This window comes from Thunnus maccoyii, chromosome 12, assembly GCF_910596095.1.
Source record: "Thunnus maccoyii chromosome 12, fThuMac1.1, whole genome shotgun sequence".
Lineage (NCBI taxonomy): Eukaryota > Metazoa > Chordata > Actinopteri > Scombriformes > Scombridae > Thunnus > Thunnus maccoyii.
The window spans coordinates 20069459-20096463 of record NC_056544.1 but is presented as its reverse complement, the minus strand read 5'-3'; the positions used below and the strand labels follow the sequence as shown (position 1 = coordinate 20096463).

Below are 27005 nucleotides of genomic sequence, written 5' to 3'. Positions count from 1 at the left end.
CATTTTGAAGGCAGTCTCCAAGCTCTTATTCCTGCGCTGAGGAGTGTGGAGGGATCTCTGAGAGTAGCCTTCATGGAAGTCTTTTACTGGCTGACATGCCTCCTTGGATTGGAAATCAGTTACTGATTGGATTCTGCAGCTGATTGGACCGATCTGATACATCACAACATCACTGAGTGGAGACAAATTACTGCTTAAACTCAACTGTAAGTGCCCTGAGATAAACTCTGTTGTGATTTGGTGCTATATAAATAAAATTGACTTGACTTGTATCACTCCCAAGATTTAGATTTTAGTTTTTTAGTTTTATGATTTACCATCTAGTTTAACAACTTTTACTTGTCAGTCTGATCAGCAAAAGAACCATAAACAGCTTTCTTCATTTATTAGAAAAAATTTTCTTTTCATCACCTGTTATTTCCTCTGTTAACTTTTATTATGGATAAAATTAAAGTAAGGAAGAGTCTGTCAGCAAGAAACACATTTTAGACACATTTATATTTCACATAATTTATCATGATTTCTGTTCAGTCACATGTGAGGCTGAAAATCCCTGAGCGTCGGGTTTGATATGAGTTACATAAATTTGATTTTCCCTGAAACATTTAGATTAATAAATAATTTCCAGTGTTCAAGAAACACCCTAACCATATTCTGGGTTGTTAAATAATGAATTCACTATCAGAATATCAATAAATACAGACGTTAATAATGAATAAATAATACAAACGTATTCTGCCAGTAGAAAATGGTTCCTGTGCCTCTGAGCAGGACCTGGTACACAGTATAAATACAGAATGCAGGTTTTTATTCATGTGCAGGTGTTTGTCAATCAGGTAACAGGCTGAAGAGAGAAAACACTGCTGCACTGGAGGTGATAACTGTGAGCCTTTATTAGTGTTTGCACAGTGAACATGTGTGCAGACACCAGTCCATCAAAAGTCGCTACAGCTGTTAAAGCCAAATGACAGCTGATTGGCTGTATGCCCTTTTTGTTGACCTGATGATGTCATGGGTCACATGCAAAAGTGACCAATGGTGGCTGAAAGCTGGGTCCGTGATGTGAAAAACCGAGGAATCTGGGAAATTGAGCTAATTCATGAGCAAAGACCCTACACACATAAGTGTTATGGTTTAATTATCTTTAAGACTTGAAACACAATCCAAAACAATTAGAATATTTTACTTTTCCCCTGCACACTTTTAATGCTCAAAACCCACAATAGAGTCACAATGAATCTGTGACTCATCTTGGCTTCAACATTATAGCAGTTATGGGCTACATTGCATGTTATCTTGACAATTCAGAAGTGTCATAGTGATTAGTTGCAGTAGTTTTGTGAAGTGAGGCTTTTGACTTGAAGAAATAGCCTGAGTCTCTTCACATAATTGCTGTGGAATGACTTCCTTTTTGCAAATAGGGGATGTGGGTTGCGTTAGTCCTGCTGATTACACTGGAAAACCCTGAAACATAATTCCCTGACTAGCCTTCACATAGAAATAGTTTAGAAAAAGTGTTAAAATATGGAAATATGTGACTTTGTGGAACTCTTGTTCGATGAGCCTCACATATATATGTCCATGAAATACTACAAAGTGGATAAAATATGTTTCATTACATGGAAAATGTCTCTGTTGGACTGACAAACAGTTGCATCACCAATTTTGTCTGCATCTCCAATATTATACACAGAATTTCAAGAAGAACAATGTATGAAATGTGTTTGGAAATGAAGGCAAATCCATAGTGAGTAAATTTTGATAAATCAGGCTGGAATACATGATTGATTTTAAATAGATGGTTATGTACACAAGAACATGTATAAATGGAGTATCATCACCCTCTCCTAGTGTAAAAATTTGCAAATTATTTGAGCCTCAAACTCTCAAAATCACTACCATGACACAAATTAAGTTTATGAGGTATTAACTTTTTGTGGGAAACATTTGTTTACTTAATGTCAGAGGAAACTTTCTTGACTTTACTGGAGCCAGCATCTAGTGGCTAAATAGAGGAACTGCATCTTGAGGCACTTAAACAGCTTGAATATTGAGCCATTGTGGTTGCCATTGATTATTGTGAAGCCTAATCCCTGTGGAATATATAAACCAAAAAACTGACTGCAGCAATGAAAACACCTGTTCAGGTATTTTGTTGTTTATCCTCTCATACCTAATTCTGACCATACCATTAGTGATCAACAACTGGAACCGGACACGGTTGTTCACTTCTTGTTGGTGCAATGTTGGTGACCTGTCTTCTATTTCTGACAGTACTGGATCACAGCATTGTTTGCCCTCCTCTACCAGTTCAAGGTTCAACAAGTTCATTCAGAAATGCCCCTCTGCACATCACTTAGCTGTAATTGTTGTACTTTTGATTGAATGACTCTTATCCTTCTCCTCTCACATCTGTCATCAATAAGTGTTTTTTTTTTGTCCACAACACTGCTGATGCTGACTGGATGTGAGGTTTATTTCACCCGTCTCTATAAACTCGACATACTGTTTGCAGTGTTTAGAAGGCAGAGTTTCCAGGAGAAGCACCAGTTTCTGAAGTGACAGCAACAATTATAGTAGTTTCACAATCACTTACATCACACTTCAAGCCAATTCTAGGGTTTAATGGAACAGTAAACAACCTCCCTGACTCTTTCTGTATTGCATGTGTGCTTTCTATGGACATGATTCACCATTTCTTTGGTCTAATCTCAAAAAGAAAGATATATTAAAACATAGACATACAATATACACATAGAAACGTATATTGAAAGAGGAATAAATGTCAAAGCCATTGAGACTCATGTGCTGCATGTTTGTCTGATTATGCACATAACTGCATGAAGTGATGACATGTAAGGATTAAAAACATTTCTTGATCCACACTAAAATAATGTGCAGGAAGGGATGGCTTTGTTTTTACTAGTAGTTAATCATGTATACTCATACTATATGTATGAATAGGGAGTGTAATTTCCTCTGGGGGTGGGGACATTTCCCTTTCATTTTCCAAAAGTAAATACTAAATCCAATACTAAAATCTCTCTAAACATGTCCTCTGACTGTCCAGCTGCCAAAATCCTGATGAGAGAGTTCATAAAAATTTAATTGCTCATCACCCAAATCAGTGAAACACAGTGCTCTTTGTGGTAAAGTATCAAGTTTTATGATGATTTTATGATATTAAGTATTTATATGTATATTTTTACTACTTGTGTGAAAATGGCAAATGAAATAGCTTTTAGTATTTTTATTTGTTTTGTATTTGTAGAGTACAGCTCAAAGAAGGTATTGTAACAACATTATAAACATAGATTCATAGTTGCATTCGTACAAACCATGTTTTTTTGCTTTTCTTGATTCCCCATTCCATCTACTTTTTCCCTTCCAGTGGCAAATGAAGATGGTGAAAGCTCCGCCAGACCACTGGCCAATTTTGCACGTAAGTGTAATGCACACTGTATTAGTTAAACTTCATTATGAGTAAGTTCACTCACATCATTCATTTAAAATTATTTCACATTTTAGATCACAGTATCAAGGGGTCACTTCACCCCGAGTTAATGAGATATCAGCTGCAGAAACTTCTGACAACATCAGTACAATCGAGGTCAATGGAATTTCATTTGTTACCAGAGCATAAATGTTAATTAAGAACAAGATTTTCCAGAAAATATATTTGCTGTTACTAAAAGTAATCCACCTACATACTTCAACGTCAACAGATTTCATCTTGAACAATGTAAATAAAGACTGTATTAAGTGTATTTTAATGATTAAGCCTCTTTTTAGTGTATGTCAGGTGGCACTTTCCATTGTCTTAAACATAGAAAACTAACCTATGACATCTTAACTTCACGTGACACCTTAACATCTCTGTAAAACGGTTTATGAGCTGATTTAAGGCTGATAAAACCCGATCATCTGAACCCAGCCATCACTTCTGTGTATCATGTGCAAAAAAAACTAGCATTGACGGCATGCACCCACATGGGGGCAGCATTACAAAGGCACTCAGTTCTCTCTTACTGAGCTCCTGAAAGCCATGTACTGCACATTCAGTGGAGATACTAGAACTCTGTTTATTGTTCAATAACGTATACAAACTGCCACCTGGAAAACAAATGAAAGCTTCTTTTATGGCACCATACAAAATACATGTAACAACACTGAGGCTTCTCTTTTGTTTGTTTTCTTTTTTTGCAGGCTCAAAGTCCCAGAGTGCTTTGTGGAACGCCATCACGGCAGGGATGGGGATCAAAGGCAAAGAGCAGAAGGCCCCCCTGAATGACCCCCGAAGTCCTGAGGAGATTCTGGCTGACGATCTTCCTGCAACAGATGAACCAGATGCCACAGAGAAAACTGCAATCAGGTTTGCTGCTGTCGGGCTGCTTCAGCGATAAAGAAAAATAAAAGTTAAAGTGTTTTATTTGTTAATTATCATGGAGTGAATCCTACTATATGTCAAGCAGCAGTGTGACATTGATACTTGAGTCCAGGTCTATACATACTAGACATACATATTAATACAGGTGTAATTTGCATACTGTCGATATACCTTTTTCAAGTGGGAGGCAACAAGGCAACGCATACAATCTGCATTGTGCAATCATTTTGTATTTTTGGACGCTGATTAATGTGACTTTGATTATCAAGTTGGCAAGATTTGAAGTAGAACCTCTGCTTGCTTTCGATGGAGAGGATAATCTTCTGTCTGACATTTAGCTTTCTTGATACACGCACATGCATGCATAAACGCGCACATACTCAATGCTAATTGTTATGTATGGCTGCTGACCTCAAGGGACGTGGGCATGATTGATTCCACCTTGATAACAAGGACTTCAAACCACCATTAACATAATTCGTTGTCACTTTTAGAATATTGAACGTCTTTTAACACCTGATTCCAATTAACCTTGATGGCTCCGGAGACTGTTACAAATGCCGCAGGTGGCGAGAAGTGAGCATTTGTCAGACGATACTAAAAATTCACCCAGTATGCGATAGCAAGCTTTTGATTGTATGCAAAATAGACAAGGAGTTATGGCAAGTGGATTTGGAAAGACTGTTTTTTCTTGTTGTTTCTGTTGTTTCTGTAGCAATGCATAAGGTGGTAAGAGATTGTGGGAATCCCATGTTTAACTCATTTTGTTTTTCTTCCTACGTTCCAAGTCTCACTGCAGTAAACACATGCCTCTTCTCTGGTGCTTCTCTATGCTATCTCAAATTACAGTGCTGTTGTTCTCTGCCATAGTCTCCCCCTGGACACAAGTCCTTTTTTTTTTCCAGAGTAGTGTGGTGACAAGGAGAAAGTTTTCCACTTGACTGGACACATCCTGTTCCTTCATTTAAAAGCTACAGCCTAGATTTTAAAGAAAAACATAGCCAGTGCAGGGCAGCTAAAAGCACTCTCACCTTTCATAGAGGAAACAGTTCATACGCTCACAGAGACAGTGACTTATTTCAGTGGCATATATTAAGACATAGCAAGGTGGGGAAGAAATGCCAAGCACAAATGCCAAATGCTGCCAAATCTTTGGCTGAGGCTGAACATTTTGCATAACTGTCTTTTGGCATGAAAGAGAAAGATTCATTTCAGTAGCACTAACAGTTTAAATAAAGGTAACACGCTAAAAAATACCCCACCTGCCAGTTTTTGTTTGTTCAAGTCTTTTGACTTGTAAAAAATGAGTACAAGCTGGTGAGTTCTGGAAACTACGAGCAAATGTTGCCTATAGAAAAGGGCTTATTTGACTGCTATTTTCCTTAAGTCTTTGTCTGGGAAAATCCCACTGAGGTCAGGGGATGTCCTCAGCCAGGCCAACAGTGGTTAATAGAGGGCAAATCAACAGGGAGTTGCGGGGATCTACAACTGAATGACAAATGGCAAGATTGTGGTACAGGGTGATTAAATGAGCCGGGAACTAGCAGTAATCCATAAAATGATGTAACTACTGTGTCACCTCCGAGGCCAGAGCTGGCTGTTATCCCCCAGGCGATGATAATTAGATTTTATTGGAGGATGGAGAGGGTTCACATGATCAGCAGCAGTCAGGAAGGGAGTGAGTGAGTTAAAGGACAGCAGCTATTGACTGTCATGAACTGGGGTTGAATGAAGGTAAAAGTCAGCAGTGCTCTAGGTGAATATGATGAAATTTAGAAGAATTGAGTCGCACCATTTGATTAAACGCCAATGTCCATTTTCCTTCCTCCTTTTCTCCTCTAAATGGCTGATCTAATGTGCTCGGCCGTGTATCTGCTTTCCAGTTATTCTTTATTTATCAAAGCTGCTTAAGTATCTTTTTACCTTTTTTTCTGTCCATTTTCGGTTCAGCTGAATGGCTGCCTAATACTTCAGATACATAGCAGCTGCTGAATTTGTTTTAGGATTACAGCTGCCGGTACAATACAGTTGAGTGCATGCTTAGTCGCACAGTGAGGGACAGAAAACAATATGGAGCCATAGTGTATAAACATGCTGACTCATCTCTGCAGCTGGAGTCATGCTGTTGTTGCTGCTCATTAGGGGCGCCTTATGCATTTTAAAGCACTGGATAGCTATTGAATGGGCTATGTGATGCCTTCATGCAGAAGGTGAAATCAGGATTTTCTTGAATGGAGTTGTGTATGACAGACTGTTGTTTACTACAATCCACAAGCAGTCCCAGTTTGCTACTAGTAACCTGCTTGCTATTTATGCAGTGTCACTACTGCCAGTTGCTTGTCACTATTGTTAATTTACAAGTTGCTTTGTTGTAAATTCCAATATTTTACGTCTTATTATAACAAGAAGTAGTACTATAATTTGTGTATTAATCACTTCACTCAACCAATTTCAATTTATATGTGATAGGACTCGTTAACAGTGACTAACTTACATTTTCAGTTATACGCTGAACATGTAAATGTATTTTTAAATTGTCTCCATTCTGCTTACTGATGAAGCAGACGATTTAGAGGATCATGTGATTATGATGCAGTATCTTCACCATCATTTCAATCAACACTTGCCTCTCATCTGACAGGCAGTTTGATCGATTGACTGGTTTTAGTTTCCATTTACAGCTCTGCCGTGAAAGCCAAACTTCCAGCCAGCCTTTAAAGGGGTAAAACACAGAAAGCACAAAAAGCCATTAGGGTGATTTCATTCTGGTCCCAAGAGAAGAGGAACGGAAATGTTTTGTGTGAGGGATAAGTTATTACTAATTAGTTAAAATGACCTTTTAATTAGAAACTAATTGCTGTTGTATACAAGTGAATGTCCCATTGTGATTTGATGCTGATGAGGGACCTGTAGATGCGTAACAACGTTTTAAATAACCATTTGAGTAGAGTAAAACTTGCAGTTGTAAATGTATGATAAATATGTAATGTAATACTATAACAAACATAATATAATTTGGAACAGTCCCAGTTTAATCACAAGGGTATTAGTGGAAAGCTTCAACATATAAAATGGGTAATTAATGCATGATAACTAAGTAAGGATTGAGGGGAAATTGCTGAAAAAATAATGAAAAATATATTAATAATGTGCCACCACATAAGATTTATTTTATAAAACAGCTTGATAGTATGGCAGAGAGAATATAAAGGTGTCTGTCAAAAACAAAAATGTGTCTGTTGAACAGAAAAAAAGTGACAAGTAGCTTAGCAAACAGTGACAACTGACAATATAATCGTATGTGTTGCTAATTTTCAGTGACTAATGTATCTTAATACCCTTGTAAATTTGCATGTTTTCATTCACCACAAAAATAGCAATTTATTCTTTTGTCATCTTAAACATAGCTGCACACAGTAGCATCAAAGCTAGCACACTTAAAACACTCAAACATTCATGCACACGAGGCTCAAACTCAGACAAACTCAGCTCTATGGTCATCAGTGTGATTTATCTGCCAGTTAATTGGATCCCGTGTGTAGCTGTGAACTTTGCAGTTGATTAAGGCAACTGTCTCTTTCGTGGCAGCCTATGGTTTCAGAGGCTGACCTCTTCTTTGGCTGCGGCTGCAGGTTCACAGACCCCCACTGACATCCCCTGTACAGCAACAACCTCCTTCACTAGCCCCACTAGCAGGCTAATGAGCCTCCGCCAGCCAGTGTGACTGGAAGCACATGGACAAATGGCAGAGCTGTTCATCAAAATGATTGAGGCGTGACCTTACAGTTATGATGTTAAAGAGCTGTATCACTGCTGTCTGCCACACGACGCCACATAACTCTAGATGAGGCTTTTACACACTATGCTATATACTATATAAGAATGAACACTGTTTCCAGCAACAGGAAGCAAAATTGTAACTGTGCCAACCCTCTACTGATATATTTATCTGCAGTTGTCCAAAATCTGAACTCTCCTTACCGTAGGTTTGTTATACATACAGTATATACTGTAAATGCTGTTTGGGGTTATATAAAAGCTTCCAACCTTTGCTTTGATAAACATGTCTATTCCCTTGTGTGCAGCCTGTAATTTTTCACTAATAAAAATAACTTGGTTATTGATTGAAGTATAGATCAACAGAGGCACATTGGGGGTTTCTCCACCCTGGATTTAATCAATTATGAGTGTGTAGTTAATTATTATTTACAAGTGTGATGAATAGAAACACATATTTCATTTGAGAAATAAAAATCGATTTTCAATGTCTTAGCGAAGCTCACTGAAGACTAAAATACTGTATAAATACTGTGATTTATAATATCTTTATTTTAAAATGACATGCTTTTTCAAGTGTCTTTAGTTTGAACTCTGCCGTGATAAGATCAGTCCATTTTCTTTAATGGCATTCACAAACAGGCAGAAAATACATTAAGGGAATTTCTTTGTATCTGCCCTCACCTTTACCTCCTACCTCCTGACCTCACTCAATAACAGTGTATTCACTTTGCCCATGTAGCAACCTTTAAATACACTACATGAATTGCAAACTGGTCACCCATGACATGAATAGTCCGCTCTTTGTAGGCTTTGCCACTGCTTTGCATCCATCTTATTGTCAAGTTAATATAGTAATAGGATCAGAGGAGTTACAGGCTGGGAGGCACTTTGGGGGGGCGGTATTTTGTTTGTGCAGCATAAATTTACCGGGATGTTTATCATGTTTAGTTGTGTGAGTTACAGAGAGCGTGGTGTTGCTGAGCCTTGACCCTGAGGTGAACTCTTGAACAGAAAATTGCCATCTATCATGGGCCATATTGCATGAGAGCCATAATTTGCTTACTACAGAGATACGAGACAGAGTAAGTATCATGTAGACATGAGCACTTTATACTCATGAAAACTAGCCTTTGAATGACTGTTGAAGACAATACATGTAAACTGACCATCTAAATGATGGTATGAACAAATATTACTGATGGCACTACAACAATTTCACCTGTCTGATAGTCATATAAGAATTGAAGACCATTAAAAAGATACCCCTTCAGACATGTTTCATATAAAACATATGTATATATATATGTATATATATATATATATATACAATCTATCTCTTATCCCTCATTGAATAATCCAGAATCTATGAATATGCAACTATCTTTCATTTCAAAAGTTTAACTGCTGGACACAAGTCCAAGTTTCCACATTACACTTGACCATGATTGGCTCCAAACTAGTTGGAATGTCACAAATCCTGCTTGTAAATACAGTCTTAAACTCAGATTTAATATGAGCTCAAAAAAAAAAACATTCCTCCCTCAGCAGATTAATGTGAAAACAGTCATCTAGGGTCAAACTCTGAGCAAAGGCTACATCATTCTGCACAATGAAGCTCAAACATCCAAGTGAAGTAACAAAAACAAAGCACATTTTTGAGTGGAGGGGTACTTTAAGTGATATTATTGATATTGACAGTGACTCAAATAGCTAATGTTTTGTGTCAGGACCTTTAGTACTTCCAATCCTAATGAAAAGCAACACCCAAGCCTGCAGCTATTTACACCTCTAAGCTGCTTTTAGCATGGGGTTATCCAGTCTGCATTTAGACTACATAGTTGCCTCCCTACAGCTCTCACTTACGCTCTCCTGAAACTGTAGGTGGCATCTCCAACTAACAAGCTCAGACAACTTACTACACTCCACCTAAATAGTAGACAGTTTAGCATTTAGCAAGCCAGAGTATTTGTAGGCAAAAATATAGAGCTTAAAGATGACAAAATAAACATACATAACATACATAAACATGACTCCAATTAGATACTCCTGTTGCTCTGCATCTGCTGAAGTAGTATTAGTGTAAGGAGGCAGTTGCTTGCTAACATATTAGCCATAAATAAGCACTTGGTAAGCCGTCGGTATATCAGGCCTCTGTTGCTGTGAGGTCTTTCTGTCCCATAGGTCACTTAACGCTTTGATGTCACAGGTCAGTGAATATAAATACTGTGCAGGCTGGACTTTTTCTTCCCTGTGGTTAGATAACATATACTTCAGTCCAACATAAATGCCAGAAAATAATCATAATACTAACAAAATCTCAATTAAGGGTCAGAGGGAATCATTTTGCAGCAACAGTTGGACCTCTGTAACTACAGATGTATAAAAGAAGGGCTACACAGATGCAAACTGCCTCCATGCTACTCAAATATTCAAGTCTGATTGCTTTTCCCCTCACCTTGGTCCTCGGTTTGGCTTTGGATGCATCACCTTTGACCTGTAGGAATATCTCTCTGGGGATGAAGTAATAGGAAGTGTCTTCTCTGGGGTATTTTTCCACCTCCATCACTGCAAATAAATATAGCTTTATGGGCGGGTGCCCTCAATTTCTCCCACCCATCCTCCCATCTCCACTACATCCAATACAAAAAGAGAAATGAAGTATAGATGGGGAAATCATATTTTGTGATAGATGGTCTTCACCAAAATGTGGTCATTACTGCTAAGGCGATTGCTATTTTGATGCATAGATGTCCTTATCGACTTGCTCGGAAATTTAAATGAGATCTGAATTTTTCATGTACCTCCAAATGGCCGGGCCTGTTAATGTCTTGATTTCAGTGTGTGAGCTTTGAGGGAGCCTGAGCACAGTGACAAGAATACCTTAGCAGAGTGTAATTTCCAGCAAGTCCCTCTGTCATAGTCATACGAATAATTCATTTTCATAAGACTTGATTCATTAGGTGTTTTTTTATTAACAGTTGCTGTGATAGCAATTAATCCAGGACATATTTTGATTATCATTATCTGAAGGGACACAATCAGTTTTGCCTCTTGTGTTGCTTCATCGGTCTTGAAATTGAGTAAAATGTTGGCAACATGTGTAAACTCCAGTCTATTTCATAATCACTCATTCAGACATACATTATTGTTGTGTAGTCCCCCTTAAGGCAAAGCTTTTATTCACATTTTGCTGTATTTTCTTCTCCTCCTATGAGCTCTGTTTTAAAATGTGACCATGTGATGAATTTTGTATGCTTAATATCCCCCTCAGATGGCTAATTACTCTCAATTTTCACGGTCAGATTCCCTGGCAACAGCAACGTGTAATTTGTAAATGAGAAACAAGCAAAAGACCTCTGTGTATTCCTAATATTTCATCACATGCTCAACATTGTTGTCTTGTGCCCAATCCAGTGGTCCAAATAAGCCACATTACTACAGTTGTGCTTTTCTCCCTGCAAGGTGTCTCATTCATCAGCTGGCAATGTAATTAAAGTATTCTGTGAGATTCCTTGGGTGCAAAGGCTCCAGGCCCCATCTCCCTCAACACGGCTGCATTCTTGATCCTGCTATTTTATGCATCGGAGAGCTTTTTTTTCCCCCTGCGAATGTAGGATGTTATAAATGTTTTCACTTTAACCCTCAAGTACAATATTAGAGCCTAGTGTTCTGAGGTAATTACGTATCTTTTAATGAAAGATGTCAATGTCAATCAAATGTCACGGAGAGATCCACTTCAGTGGCAATGACTGATCTATTATCATCATTCTCTCAATGGATATTACTTACTTAATTAGATAATATTTAACAAGTACAGATGGGGATGAGTCCAACGCCAACATCCAGTGCCAGTGCAGGAAGTTTAACGTGGAGGTCAGTGTGGACTGTGTAAACTTCTTCACAGCACTATGCACTTTAACTTTTTTTGTGTCAACACTCGATTCTGAGTGCAATGCAGCTGAAATTGACCTTCCTAGTCCTTGCAGTGTTTTTGACAGAACCTTTCTCACCAGGCTCGACCTTGTGCGGTGTCACACTTACAGATGATGACACGGTACATCAAGTCCCTGGGGTGTAAAGCTGTGAACAGCAAGCAGTGAAATGTGAAGTTACTGTTTTGGTTTCCCCTCAAGTTGACCTGTCGACTCTGGCTGTGGCTTTTGCTCTCCTGGGGGCCATACCTCCACAAAATAGGGGGGGAAAAAACAATGATGAAGAGTGCATTGAAGAAAGGCAGCCAGAAAGAGAAAGAAACTGAAAGCTGAAGACAGGGAGGGAGAAAGAGACAAGTGCGCCTTTGAAGAGAACATCAGCAGGCTTCATGGCACTCAGGCAAACCTCTCTCCTCCCTCCTCACGGAGAACCCATCTCAGCAGATGAAAGCAGGAGCCTCTTTGAGGTGGCGCCCTGGCATTATCTCTGCATCCTGCATCAAGTAATTGAAAGACCTGAGAGTATGGTAGGGGGCTTGGAGAAAGGAGGGGCGCTCTGGGTTGAGTCATCCGTGCAAGTTTTGGACTTGCAGAAAAATGAGAAGCTGTATGTTCTTGTGGGTCTTTACTAGACGTTCAGTGAGGTATGAGTTAGCTAAAGAGGAGGGGAACAAGGAGAAACTTAAAAAAAGTTTTTAATAGAATATATTTCAGTTTATATATATATATATATATATATATACACACACACACACATATATTTATATAATGTAATATCTCTTGTCAGGCAGAGTGACAGGAAGCCTAAGATTTTGAAGTCACTATCAGTGAAAGATGTGGGAAAATGTAATGGAAAGAAAATATATTGACTGAAAAAGAAAGCAGAAAAATAGAGTACTCAGCAGCTACATTTGTGTAATTATGCAATTACTGATGCAGCTTTTATGGTGGATGGAATATAACACATTATATATGCAGAAACCAGTGTGTCCTGATGGCTTATATGGCTGTGAGTATCATAAAACTGTCTCGAATTTGATACTGCCCCGCTAACTGCCACATTATCTGCAAATCTCAAATGAATTGGAAAGGACATTTTTGCCCATAAAACCACAGAGGACAGCAATGTAGCATCTGGACGCTGTGGTGTGTTACAGTGAATGGGAAGGTGTGTCCAAACTTTTGACTGGTACTGTATATGTAGTGAGAGAGAGGAAAAGAAAGAAGAATACATTTTAATGTATTACAATGCTCGTATTTGGTGGGGATTGAATATGGAATGGCCTGAATGCTCTCAATGGATCAGTGTAATCTCAGTTAAATCAGTGTCAATGCACTGTCTGCACGCTATTTAATCCTGCCTGGCTTGACATTTGATATGTTGTACAACAAATGTATTATCTACATTGCAGATCTAAAGCATTTGCAGTGAAGGTTTTCATCACTTTAAACATTGACATTTATCTTCCTGATGAAATAAGCAACTGCATGTAAAAGTATCTATGAATTAGATGGTAAAAAAGAGAAGAAAAAGCTGTGTCATTGTTGAGGAAAGGCCTTTTCGGTTTAATCTCATCTTCAACCATAAATGTATTATTGTAATCCAGGGCATTCATACCTTCATCATCTGTTTCCTAAATATCTCTCATTCCTGTTTCTCTCCTTCCTCACTCATTTTCCTCCCTCTCTTCCTCTGGTTTCCAGTGGATGAAGCATAACATGGTTTCTCATTATCAACCAGACTCCTCCCTCTCTTTGACTGGTGGTGTTTCTCCTCCCTCCCTCTTGTGTGGAGAGCTCGGCAGTGAGTGTTAATCCCGGATTGCGCTGCCCTGCCGTCTGCATCCCGTTGTTGCTGGGAGAGCATGGCACGGCTTCAGGACCCCTGTGCTCACACAGGAGAGAAGTGAACGAATGAGAGAGACAGAGAGGGAGATAGGAAAGAGGTACAGCAGGGCTGTTTCACGACTGTCACAGCCACTTGAGCACTGCACTGCACGCTGAGTGTTACTGAGTTTCAGTCACACACACTCTCACATAAACAAGAGAAAGGAGAGAAAAGAAAGGAAAAAAGGGAAGGATGACGGAGGGTTTGTCGCAGCTGTGGGTGCAAATGTGAAGAGAGAGGAAACCTCTGTCACGTCCTGGGTTCCACCATATCGCAAACTCTCTCTGCTCGGTGTTGCGTCTTCCTCGCCACTCAGATTTAAGAGGGATTAAACTTTTTTTTTTTGTGTGATCTCCTGTTGGCACATCTGGAACCCTGTGAGTCTTTGACATGGAGTCACCCACCAAAGAGATCGAGGAGTTTGAAAGCACGGCCCTGAAGTACCTCCAGCCAGAACAAATTGAAAAGATTTGGCTCAGGCTCCGGGGATTGTGAGTATATCCACTTTTACTGTTTTCAACAAGTTTGTGGAACAATGTTGTGTGTGTGTGTGTGTGTGTGTGTGCCTCTGCATGAGTGGCATAAGTGTATAACTTAAGCTGTTAATAATCATGTGTGAATTTATCTGTCATAATTGATCTTAAATAGCTTAAAATAAGATAAATACGATACATTCTGATTTACAAAAGAAACATGCAGCAAGGATACAAGAAAGAGCTTGTGTGTCATAATAAAAGCCTGGCTTTGTTCACCAAGGATAGACTGATAAAAGAGTGAAAATATAAAGAAGAGAGAAAAATAGATAGAGAGCTAGGAATGTCTCAAGCCAAACACCTTTGAACTCCTTCCATTAAACAACTCTGAATGTTTTGTTTACCTTATCGGACAGGAGGGAGGAAAAGGAATGCACATTAAAGCTGAAGAAGTGTTAACCATGGAGGAGTGAGCAAGGACGAGTGTTCTCACTTGAAGCCTTGATGCAGAAAAATATGCTTATTTAAGTCACTTTAAGTACTTTTCTTACTTCAGTGCAGCAGAATTTTTTTAAAGAGACAGGGAAATTATGGCAGTGTAGCGGTATTCTTATGACAAACCAGATGCTGATGCCTTTATTTGCTTATGGCCTGTGTGGTGAAACGTGCAGTAAACACCTGTTGTAAAATTGGAAGACAATGAATTTGGACTTAAATGATTGAATGGTTGTATTTTTGGGTGAGTCAGTGAGGCTTTTGCTTTTTCGTTTTCCTTCTTCATCTCCTCAGTTGCAGTATTTTACCTGTGTTCACCTGCTATACACCCATGTTATTCCTCTATGAATAAGAGCTTCACATTTTACATTTTCCCATTTAAGTTTATTTTAAACCCCACCACTATAATATTACTTTCTCACATCCAGTAACCAATCAACACCTCTATGACCGAAGAAAGCCTGACACGCTGTACATGCAAGTTGAAGTGGGAATTGTCTTTTATCCATTTTTAGTTCTCATCATTCTTACTCAGCGAGGGGGGGAGGCAGCGGTGTTAGTATAGAAGGGTCGTCTTAAAAAAACCAAAACAACACACTAATGTAACTGCTGCAGGTCTGAATGAAATGCAGTTTCCTCCTGCACCACAGACAAGTGAGTGAAAAAACAGTGCATGGGGCTGTTCACAATTTTCTGCAGTGAAGCAATCAGCCTTTTTTCACACTCTCCTCTCCTCTCAAATCCCTGTAATTTATTTTTGGTTATTTTCATGTCACAATATATCCATTGTTCCATGATTAGGATTATCCACTGTTTCTCTCTCTCCTGTGTCAAAAGCCCAATATGTGGGTTCCCCTCACTATCATCCTCTGCCACATTTAGTTTCACATTGTCTCTTCCATTTGGTCACTGTCATAAATACGCTATCATAACCATCTGTCTTTGTGGATATTTGATGGATAGTGAGTGAGATGAACTCTAGGGGGCCTGAGCCTCTTTTTTTTTTTTTTTCATCATGGCTACGCTGCAGTCTGCTGGGTGCTCTGAGGGCTCCTGTTGCGTGTCAGGGATCACATTAGCCTTTAATCTCACAAAGAGCCTCCATCTAAAGAGAGAGAGCTCCAACTGACAGGCAGCCCCCACAGATGTTGACAGTTCACACAGTGTATATCGTTGTGTGTTTAATAGAGAGGGCTTGTCAGTGCAGAGTACATGTATGTGTATGCAACAGGGAAAGGTTGACCGTGTGTATGTGCTCGTGTGGATGATATGGATTGGATGTGTGTTTGAGTGTGTATGTGGCGGCTTGGTGACATTTACTGTATGTGCTGTAGGACACTGGTTCCCAACCTGGGGGCCCGGCACCCAGTAGGGGTCGCTAAAGCTTCACGGGGGAGTCACGAGGCCTTTTTGATTTTAAGGAGTGTAAGAAAACTTGTTTTTTTTAACATACAGTATATCTCAGTATGTCATTAATTTCTGTGTTATTTTTTAAAGTTTAGATTGTTATTTAAGAGATAAACTTCTCTTAGAAACCTCACATAGATAATAACGATGAAGACATAAATACAAGCTATATTCACGTAGCCTTCACACTAAAAAATAGCCCCGTCCTGCATTGAAAAAGTATATAATTAAAACAATCATAGAGCTAATAGAACAATGGCCAAGCATCAGGGAGAAGAAAATATTTAATTGTCAGAAAGAAGCCTATTGAGTATATAGTAAAAAATGTATATGTATGTATATGTATATGTATATGTGTGTGTGTGTGTGTGTGTGTTTGTGTGTGTGTGTATATATAAAATACAGATAGAGAATTTAATAAAATGTTGATAAAAATATAAGGAAATCACTGTCACTTCGTTAGGGGTTGTCAGTTTACTCAATGATAGAATAGGGTTCCCTTAAGGAAAAAGGATGGGAACCAATGTCCTAGGAGATTTATTTGGCAGCTGTATGATTTTTGTGAGTGTGTGTGTGTTTGTGTGTGTGTGTGTGTGTGTGTGTGTGCTGGATGGCTATCGCAGCACTCTTTCTGGCACAGTATACTCCACAGAGTGCACCAATCATCCGTGAATAGACAGAGAAAGCATTTCCTTTGGACAGTTTTCGCTCTGCTCGACCGTCAATGACGTAGTCTAAAGCCTGGTGACATCCTCTGATGAAGGCGTGAACAGCATGTTGTGTTTTATCACTTTCCTCTGACAAATTGCCCCTTTATGTTTTTGCATCGGTGAATGGATTCCAATAGATTTCCATTAATAAATTAGATCACTGGGACAGACCGACCTCTCCGTCACCCACTGATTAATGGAAATCAATGAATTATTTAATCACCTGATCAACAGTTCATCATAGAAAGCTCCCTTAAAGGAAGACCAACTTAGATTTAGCCCAAGGAGGATCAAGCTGGCCAGATGACCACGTTATGACACTGACGTCTGATTTATGAGGCCTGGGCCAAAAATGAAATAAGATAAAATACATGAAACAAGATATTTAAAAAGTAATTTAAAAATACCCCCCCCCAAAAATAACTCTGACATGGATTGTGCTTAATATCTTCACTGTGACCTTTATAATTACAATAATACATGAAATTTCCATGATCCCTTTCAACCCACATCCTCATTATGCTGAGGACATTGCATTAAAGCCATCTAATTAGAAGAAGCTCTGTGTTGTTGACACATACACAGATGTGGAGGCAAAGCAATCTCAGTGAGAGGGGGGAAGGGGCAAAAAGGTGGGATAAAGGATAGGAGAGGAGGTGAGGAGAGTAGGAAATATCAATACTGCTGTTTCTCCCAGAGATTCTGGTTTCCATTTTGTTATTTATCCTTATCTACTGTGTCTCTTGTGCCTTTGTTGTCTATATTCTTTTCTTTTTTCATGTACCATTTACCCTGTTTGAAATGCCCAGCACTCTTTAGAACAACCACCTGACTGTGATACTTAATGTCTATTTAATTTTAATCACTTGATGGACCCCAGATGATTGATTTAATGTGAAGATGATTTTTTCCCTCACTAATCTAGAGGGAGCTCTTAACATTTCTTCATGGAGTAAATTCCTTAGCTTGCACTTTCATACTGAGCTCCAGGAAAGATTGATACAGAAAACGATTGAGAAACAAATCAAGCTAAGTGCTGTGAATTCTGCCTGACTGGAATTTAAATCCACATCTGTAGTCGAACGGCACTGGGTCCATCCTTCCCCCCCTCCACTTCTCTATTATGAGTGCCTTAAGTGTGTGTGTATATGAATTCAGCTTTTAGAGGCACGCTGTTATCTCTTCATGGAGGTGTGGGTGTGTTTCAGGCCAAATGTTAGGGTAAGTGATAGTAGGTGTGTTTTAATGTGTAGGCTCCCGGTGTATGTATGTGTGTGTAAAAGTAAAGTAGGTGGGATGTCAGGGATGGATAGATTGGTGTGTGTGTGTGTGTGTGTGTGTGTGTGTGTGTGTGTGTGTGTGTATGCAGGTATTTTTTGCATATTATTACACCTCTCTTAAATCCCTCATCTGCATAAGTAATTGCTAGCATTTGCATTCTTTATTGAACTTATTGTGTGTGTAGAAAACTAAATATTATAACTGCTGCAACTGACGTTATCCCAAAAAACTTATTTACATATATTTTCTATAAATTCACACATCGTATATTTTTATTTTTTGGGATGATGTCTGTTATCGGAGTTATATTTGCCCTCATGCAAGAAAAATTGTATCCTAAACCCCTTACTTGTTTTTGTGAGGTTTGTTTCCGCAAGGTCAGATGCACCAAATTTGTTGTAAATCATTTGTTTCAACTCGATGAATGCTACCTACGCATGAGTAGAATTGGCTATAAAATTAATCATAAAATTTAATCATTTGCGTAATCAACATCCCTAAATTGCTATATAAGGCTTCCTGTTCAGCTCCATTTGTGGGCAGTGTCAAGTGTATATATTTTATTTTATTTTTTTTAGTTTCATATTTAAACTCTAAATTCATTCAGATAATGGCATCTTGATTCTTTAGTGAAATGATTTTTTACCATCTGAAGAAAGGCAGACTGATCTGTATTTACTCATACATAAGAGAAAATTTTAAGAACATTTTTGAATACAACAAATTCTCTGAAATCACTAACATGTGCCAGGAATAAAATCTATTTGTATGAGTGTTTCTTGCATGAGGCTCAATGTCTTTTATTCCTAATAAATTCAACATAGATTACAAGAGTAACATTTCAATCGATGCCTCACTATCCTTAATATTTGTTCTCTCTGGCAGGCGGAAGTACAAGAAGACGTCCCAGAGGTAAGACTTGCTGCTGGGACTCTGGACCTCCTTCTCATCCTTCTCTTTCTCCATCCTCTCATCCCTCATTCCTATTCATCCCCATCTCTGCTCAACCCTTCTTCTTTTTTTCTGTCTTTTATTATTCATTGTTGCTTGCCTTGCAAAACACTCTGTAACTATGAAAGTGCAGTTTGAATTAAAGTTGTTATATTATTGCTATGGGTGTTATCATTATTATCCCCTCTGTTCATCCAACTTCCTTCCTGAGGTTGACAAGGCAAAGCTGAACCAGTCAAACACACCTTGTCACACTTGTATACATTCACAAATACTCTTTTTTTCACTCCCTCTTTCTCTCTTGTGTTGATACAAGTGTCAGCTCATCATCATTACCAGATAACTGGCGCTCTGTTGGATAGAAATTATGAGGACAGAGTTGTTTTGGAACCGTAGACAACTCACTGAATTTGAAAGCTTGACAAATAACTCAAGCGCCATGTTATCTACTTCAGTATGAAACTTTCATTTGTTTAGTTCTGCTAGAGATGCTCAAGGGAAATCAGACTCTCTATTAACTGGGACTCAAATGCATTTATGCACACGCACGAAAGCAGGGATTAATTAATGCCACTGGATGAGTGGCTAATGTAGATTTAAGTATCATTTGTTAAAGATCTTTCTGTATTGATCTCAAACATGTCAGCAGTGTCCATTATTCTTTTCAGCTTCCCCAGTGATTATTTTTTCTGATGCAAAGAACATATTGAATGGCTTTAGGACCCAAGAGACCTTGCAAATCTGTAAAAGTGACAACTGAGCAAATGACAAAAACAACTTTTGTATTCCAATATGTGTGATCTAGAAATCAAACTAGCCAGGTGCTTTTGTGGTTTGTGGTTAAATGTCCCAGCTCTAAGATAAGATAGTATCAGATAGTATACCCTAAGTATAAACTTAAGGTGCCTTTAGACTGTGTGACAATGACCATGTAAGTTTATTATGAGCCACACTGTGCGAGAGTCACACTGTGGCTCATAATAAAATCTTGGTCACAATCTGTGTCAGACTGCATGATACCAATTTGGGCATGTCAGATTGTGCAATGAATATATGGTGAATCGTAGTGATGTAAATAGAAAAAAGTATGTGAAAGCAGAGTCACGTCATCAGATCACATCATCCATATTCACCACTCTATGCATGCTCCTGACACTCTTAAGGAAAATATGCATGTTTTCCCCCTAAACTTTAAATTTAAAAATTGCACTTGCGAAAAGTCACACTTTGCTTGTCGATGTGGAGCATAGCAGCACTGTCATAATTGTGCCAAAAGCTGTTGCCAAAGCTCCAAATTGGCCGTTGGTGTGCGTGTCTCACAGTGCGGACCACCCATGTGGACTGATGACCAAAGATTTCACCACGTTTTTCTTATGATTTTCACCTTTCGTCTCAGGCAGCCCAAAATCACACAGTGTGAAGGGGCCTTTAACAAATAAAACATACGATGCTTTTATACACTGATGGTAAGCCTTTAACCAAAACTAAGCCAAGTCCAATGCTTTGTAAACCTGTACTGTAGTATACATTTATCTATCATGTAGAGCAAAGTGGGACGTCCGGCAGACATTTTCAGGAAAAGAAATCTATGAAAACACCAAAACTAATAATACATTATTCCATCCCCCAATACTTTCCGACTTCCTTATCCTGTCTGTGGCCCTCAGCCCCAAGCCCTTCCTACTGAAGACATAAATCTTTAAAAATGGTTCAACATATAGAGTCTAATTTTAAAAAAGGCTCAGTCATTTCTGTAAACAGCTGACCACTGCAGTTCTTGGCACACGTTACTCAAATAACAAATAGTGGATATTCATGCTACTTTTTACTCATATTTACTCATACTTATTTCATTCATATAGCACTTTAAAAACAAATATGTTTTGCACCAAAGTGCTTCACAAAGACACTCACCGGCCACATCAGGTACACCTGTGCAATCTAATGCAATCCAATACAACAGCTGTGCCATAAATTCTACATTTATGAAGCTTATACATTACATATACAGAGCTTATACATATAAGATTATACATATACAAGGTGATAATTCTACTTTCTGTTTGTTATTGAGGTCGTAGTGGTTGGTGGTGGTGGTGTACTGGAGTGCATTATATTGAAAGATGTTCCTAATATTTTGTCCCCCCTCGTGTATGTTAATTGAGTGGACAAAATATTAGGAACACCATTCAATATAATGCACTCCAATACACCACCACCCACTAAAACCTCAATAATAAACAGAAAGTAGAATTATCACCTTTCTGACAATGTCAACACAATTGAAAATGTATAAGCTTCTTAAATGTAGAATTTATGGCACAGCTGTTGTATAGGATTGCATTAGATTGCACAGGTGGACCTAATGAAGTGGCCTGTGAGTGTATATGTATGTATATACAAGAATAAAGACATATAAATGCGTAACAGATGTTGTGGAATGAAAGCAAGATAAAAATAAAAACAAGTTTAAAACTCAAGGAATCAGATAAAATAAAAACAGGCTAAAAACAAAAAACAAAAAAAGCCAGAGAATAAAAGTGGGTCTTAAGGTCAAGCATCTTAAAACCATTAACAGACTCAGCCTGTCTAATGGCCTCTGGCAGCCTATTCCAGAGCCAAGGAACCACTACAGAAAAAGCCCTGTCCCTGGCCTTTTTTTTCCATGAACGGGGCAAGGCCAACATGCCACGGTGGGAGGATCTGAGGAGTCTGGTGGTGCTGTAAGGGGCGAAAAGTTCTTAGATATATGTAGGGGCAAGACCATGGAGAGATCTGTAGACAATTAGAGGGATTTTGAAGTTTATCCTGAAATGAGCCAGTGTAAAGACGCGAGGATAGGGGTTATGTGGTCTCGTTTCTTGGATCTTGTTAATAACTGGGAGATGGTAGCCTGAGAGATACCTAGGTAGAAGGAGTCACAGTAGTCCAGCCTGGATGATATTAGTGCATGAATGACTCTTTCTAAATCAGAGGGTGATAAGAAATGCCTAATTTTGGAGATGGTTCTGAGTTGGAAGAAGCTGGACCTTACAACAGACTTTACCTGCCTAGTGGATATAACACCCAGGTTCTTAGCATGTGGTCTGATGTAGGCAGAGAGGTGATTGAGGTTCTGGGCAGTAACAGTAGTATGATGTGGGGGGCCACATCATACAAGAGTAGGATCTCTGTCTTGTCCTCATTTAACTGAAGGAAATTATGAGCCAACTAGCCTTTAATATCTTGGAGTTTTGTAATCAAGTTACATTGGCCTGATTATGGGAATTAGGGAGAGGTAGATCTGAGTATCATCTGTGTAGCAGTGAAAAGAGTTTGGTTGATTCTTCCCAATCGGAGCATGTAAAGATAGAAAAGAAGTGGGCCTAAAACTGGACCCTGTGGAACCCCATGAGAAATATTTGCAGGTGTGGAGGATGAGCTGCCAATGGAAGCAGCAAAACATCTCTTTGAAATGTAAGAATGGAACCAATAAAGGGCAGTCCCAGAAATGCCATCCAGCGTGTCAAGCGATCGAGGAGAAGTGTGTGGTCGACAGTGTCAAAAGCTGCATTGAGATCTAGAAGAATTAATAAAGATATTTAATAACAATGACAGATAAACATATTTAATAATGCCGAATGTTTGCTGTTTTGTTTTGCTTAATATTTCAGCAGGCCATTTCCTTCAAGTTTCAAATAATAATAATAACACTACAAGACAGGATTTACTACATCTACTACTACTACATTAAACACACCACTTCTTTTGCTGCAATTAGTTAAATCAACAACAGTTCTAGCCACAATCTGGAGAATGCATTGGCTCAATTTGTGTTAACTTAGTAAATAAGGAAATTGTAACTACTCCACAAATGAAGCTCTAAACAAACATAGGTTGCTAGGGCGCTGCTCTAGTGCTTTCATGTTTCATGGCATTTTCCTGTGAACTGGGGGATTGCCGCACAGTTAGAGTAATTGAACGAAACACTCCTCATGCTACTTATTGGCACAGTGTGTGGTCGTTTGGAGCGGTATAGAGCTAGCTGTTGGAAACTCTCATTCTCTCTCTGTGTCACTGTCTCTCTGTCTCTCTCACTCTCCATGCTGGGTGGGTGAGTTCCTGTGTGGAGGAGCCGGGTGATTGACAGCTCCATATGTGTCTGTGTAATTACGGCCGGGCTAATTGGCAGAGAGGAACACTGGGACATTGTCATTACTGACACACCAGGACAACCCCTCACACACGCAGATGGAGGGAGCGATAGCCCTCTTCCCAGAGGGAGGGATGGAGGGATTGAAGGGAGGGATGCCTGTTACTATTTTGGTTATTGGTTTTTGATCACATGGTCACTACTGTAGTCTGCTCTTGCTCACTAAACCTCTGCTCTTGTTCACTAAACCTCGCCCCCCTTAGTTACTGTTGCTGCACCTATCGAACTTTCCATTCCAGCACGGCATATATACAGTTTGCAACAATAATGGTGACAGATTAACTATTTGAATTCTTAGTCATTTTTGAATTACAACCCTGGCTGACTCTTTTTAAAACAAGAAGCTAGTAAAAGAGCTTCAAATGCAGTTGATGGCTACATGTCATGCTAAAACACTGAGGCAAAAGCTACATGTGCCAAGCAAAAAAGTTGATAACCCAAGTGAAGTAAAAGACATGAAAATTAAAAGACAGCATCAGTCTTGTATTGCGTATTGTATTGCAGTGTAGTGCTACTTAGCCTTAAAAGTATGATAAGTGAAATGTGTTTATTTGTTCTAACATAACCTTGTTTGATTGTTTTGCTTGCAAGAAAGACAGACATTACATTTATGCTTCATTGTTCATACTTCATCCAGTATGTATTAGACTTTCAGGATGAGGACTAACCAAACCACCAAACTAGTGGTGTTGGGCCTTGGCTATAAGTTTGGCTATCAGAAATAATTAATAATTATCAAAGATAATTATTAATTATTAAAATCTATAAAATTATTAATAAGTATTAATAATAACGGGGCACCACCCTGGACTCAGGGAAAAAGATAGCCAATTCAGTCTCAAAGTGTACTAATCTATCAATTTGGAACTTTGACTAATGATTAACTTAATAACTATAAACAAAATTACCATATCAATAGCTAGTTACGGTTGAAGGATTTTGGAGTTCTTTTCAGAGCAGAGGTTGGCAAAACTCATTCTTGTGCAACATTAAAACAGACAACATGCATATCCAGAACCATTTATTTAACAAAAAGGTAAAAGAGCAAAACACACAATATTAATCTAGCAAAGTGTACCTATATACAAGTGTTTGTGTGTGTGTGTGTGTTTGTGTGTGTCTTGAACCACAGTTGCCTGAACCAAAGTTTGCAAAGCTAGGTTTTAAACCTCTTAACTGTGTGGTTCTCTGTTCAAGGCCAATTGGTGTAGGATAATGGTGCCAGCTTAGGAAGAGGTTAGTTGCATGCAAGGCCTAGTTACTGGATGTAACATGTGTTGAGCATGCTAACATTAACCTAGCGGTGTGGCTATGCAATAACCTGACCATGAACAAAACATCACAACAATAGTTCAATGAATAACTTTAGCCAAATCAATACATGTACAGTACATTGATTTAGTTAAACAGTCTTACTTAGCCGTTCTATGCTTCACTATATGTTGCTAGGCTATGCCCAGTTGTAATCAAGTCCATAGAGAAATAGATGTTTTGTGGTGTGCTGCTTCTTAGCTGGTGAATCCGTGGATGAGAAAGGCTGAGAAGAGTTTGGCTCCAAAGCTGAAGGATGCAGGCATTGCTGGGTAGACGGTGCTCCAGTCATGCAGGTCAGAGGGCCCAGGTCACTCCTTCGTGCAGTCCTTACAGAGTTAGCGGCAAGCTAACTCTGCTTTGTGGCTCCTGTGCTTGTTAAACCAGCCAGCAGACTTCTGTGGTAGCTGCCGGCACTAGAAAACTGTTATTGAGTCTTAGGCAGGCTCTCGCGTCTTCTGCTGAGTTCTGTGTGTGTCTGCTGTGAGCAGGCTGCACCAGGAGATCTCTAGTTTTGTTAACCTGGATCAATGGGTGGAGTTTCACACTTAGGTGCGAACAACCAAGGACTCAGGTTTCTTAGAGTCTTGAAACATGTAGTCAGCTAGTGAGACAAGACTGTAAACCACCCCAAATCCAACAAAGAGCAGACAAAGCCACTAATGTTACCTACACTCTGATCATCCAGGACTGGCTGCCACACAGTTTATTTGCTAGTTGGGCTCTTTCTTTGCGTAACCTGTAACCCCTGTAATATCCCGACTCTTGGCCTAGGCTAGGTTAGTCCGTTGAACATCTGCAGTTTAGTTAGTTAGACATCTGCAGACATCTTATTTTAGAACAGATACCGCACACTTGATTGGTATCTCGATTTTGGTTTTGAAAAGGCAAAAAAAAAAACAACAAATTTATACACTGGCCTCCAAAATGCCAAGTATTGCTCTTATTACAGCCCTACGCACACTGAAATCATACACTACTACTACTTCATACTTACTATAAATCCAAATCTTGGCAAGCCTGCTGTGCATAGTTACAGTTGCTAAGCTATGACTGGACAATTGCTTTTTGGGGGAGGGATTTAGTGAACAGTCAATTAAAAATGTGTTTGATAAAAATAGACACTTTCTCTTATGTTTACAAAAAAGGCATTGATCACCAAAGCACTACCACTTACAGCAATTATTCACCAACAAAGCAACAAGTTGATGGTTTGTGTATCCCTTCGTATCCCCTTACAGGCGCTTGAATGCTACACTGAATGAAACAGGCTTTTACTTAAGCTTGTAAATATGCTACAGTGGTCACTCCTTGTAGCCCAGCTTTTAAAAGCTTTAAGTGTTTTGCCATCTGATCCAGGCAAGCCTCCAGCCTTAAATGGCCTTATGTTGTCTGCCCAGTTGTTGAGAGTGTGTGTGTTTGTATGTCAAAGCGAGAGTTTTTGTGTCTCCTTTCTCTCGCTCCTTGGGCTGCAGTGTTTGTCCAGATTGCAGTCTTGGAAGCTACGCAGGCTACAGTGCATGTTTTCATTGGCAGTGACTCTGTTCAGGCATCTACAACCTGGTCACTAGGGGTGTGAATCTCTGGGAATCTCACGAATCGATTTGATTCTGATTCTTGGGTGTCCGAATCGATTTGACCCAAGAAAAGGGAGCACTATTTTCAGTCTTTTGCTCCAGTATACTGTTTTCCAAACCATTCACTGGTCCTTATTCCACTGGAATACAATAGGAAACATAACTGGCAATTAAGATAAATGGTCCACAGCCTTTTTATTTTAAGAAGCTAGCTGCATGCGTCAATGAATTAATTGATATGAAAGCATCTTACAGTCTCCTGCCTGTATGAAAATAATAAAATGAGGGGAAGGCGGAGTGCTCCGCTGTGTTGTTAATAATGTTATGTCTCCAGCAGTGAAGAGCAGCCTCTCTGCTGCACCATCAGCTCTGGGAAAAGTCATCGTTGTCCAAGACGCTGAGCAGGTGCAGGGTTTTTGAGGTTAAACAGACTGAGCACCGAGTTATTTTATTCACCTCAGAGTTGGTTTAAGGTGTTTAAGTGCTGCAGCGTTTGTTGGTCAGCAGGTCTCATTTGTTACTGCTGGAATTCTCTGCACCACTCAGCTAACGTTAGTTAGTTAGTTAGTTCGTCTCACAAAGGTAATTATTTAATCATTAAATCAAAAAATGCTTGCAACC

The 27005-nt window shown here is 39.1% G+C and overlaps 1 protein-coding gene across 3 annotated transcripts in view; it reads left to right on the top strand.

Moving 5' to 3' along the window:
- The window catches only part of pde1cb (phosphodiesterase 1C, calmodulin-dependent b), a 108998-nt gene that overhangs the window by 24526 nt on the left and 57467 nt on the right, over positions 1 to 27005 (top strand). For all 3 annotated transcript variants that reach the window (XM_042428106.1, XM_042428105.1, XM_042428107.1), the window contains exons 2-3: positions 3392 to 3442; positions 4207 to 4372. In XM_042428106.1, the coding sequence (XP_042284040.1) occupies positions 3392 to 3442; positions 4207 to 4372 (217 nt within the window). The remainder of the gene's footprint in view (positions 1 to 3391; positions 3443 to 4206; positions 4373 to 27005) is intronic.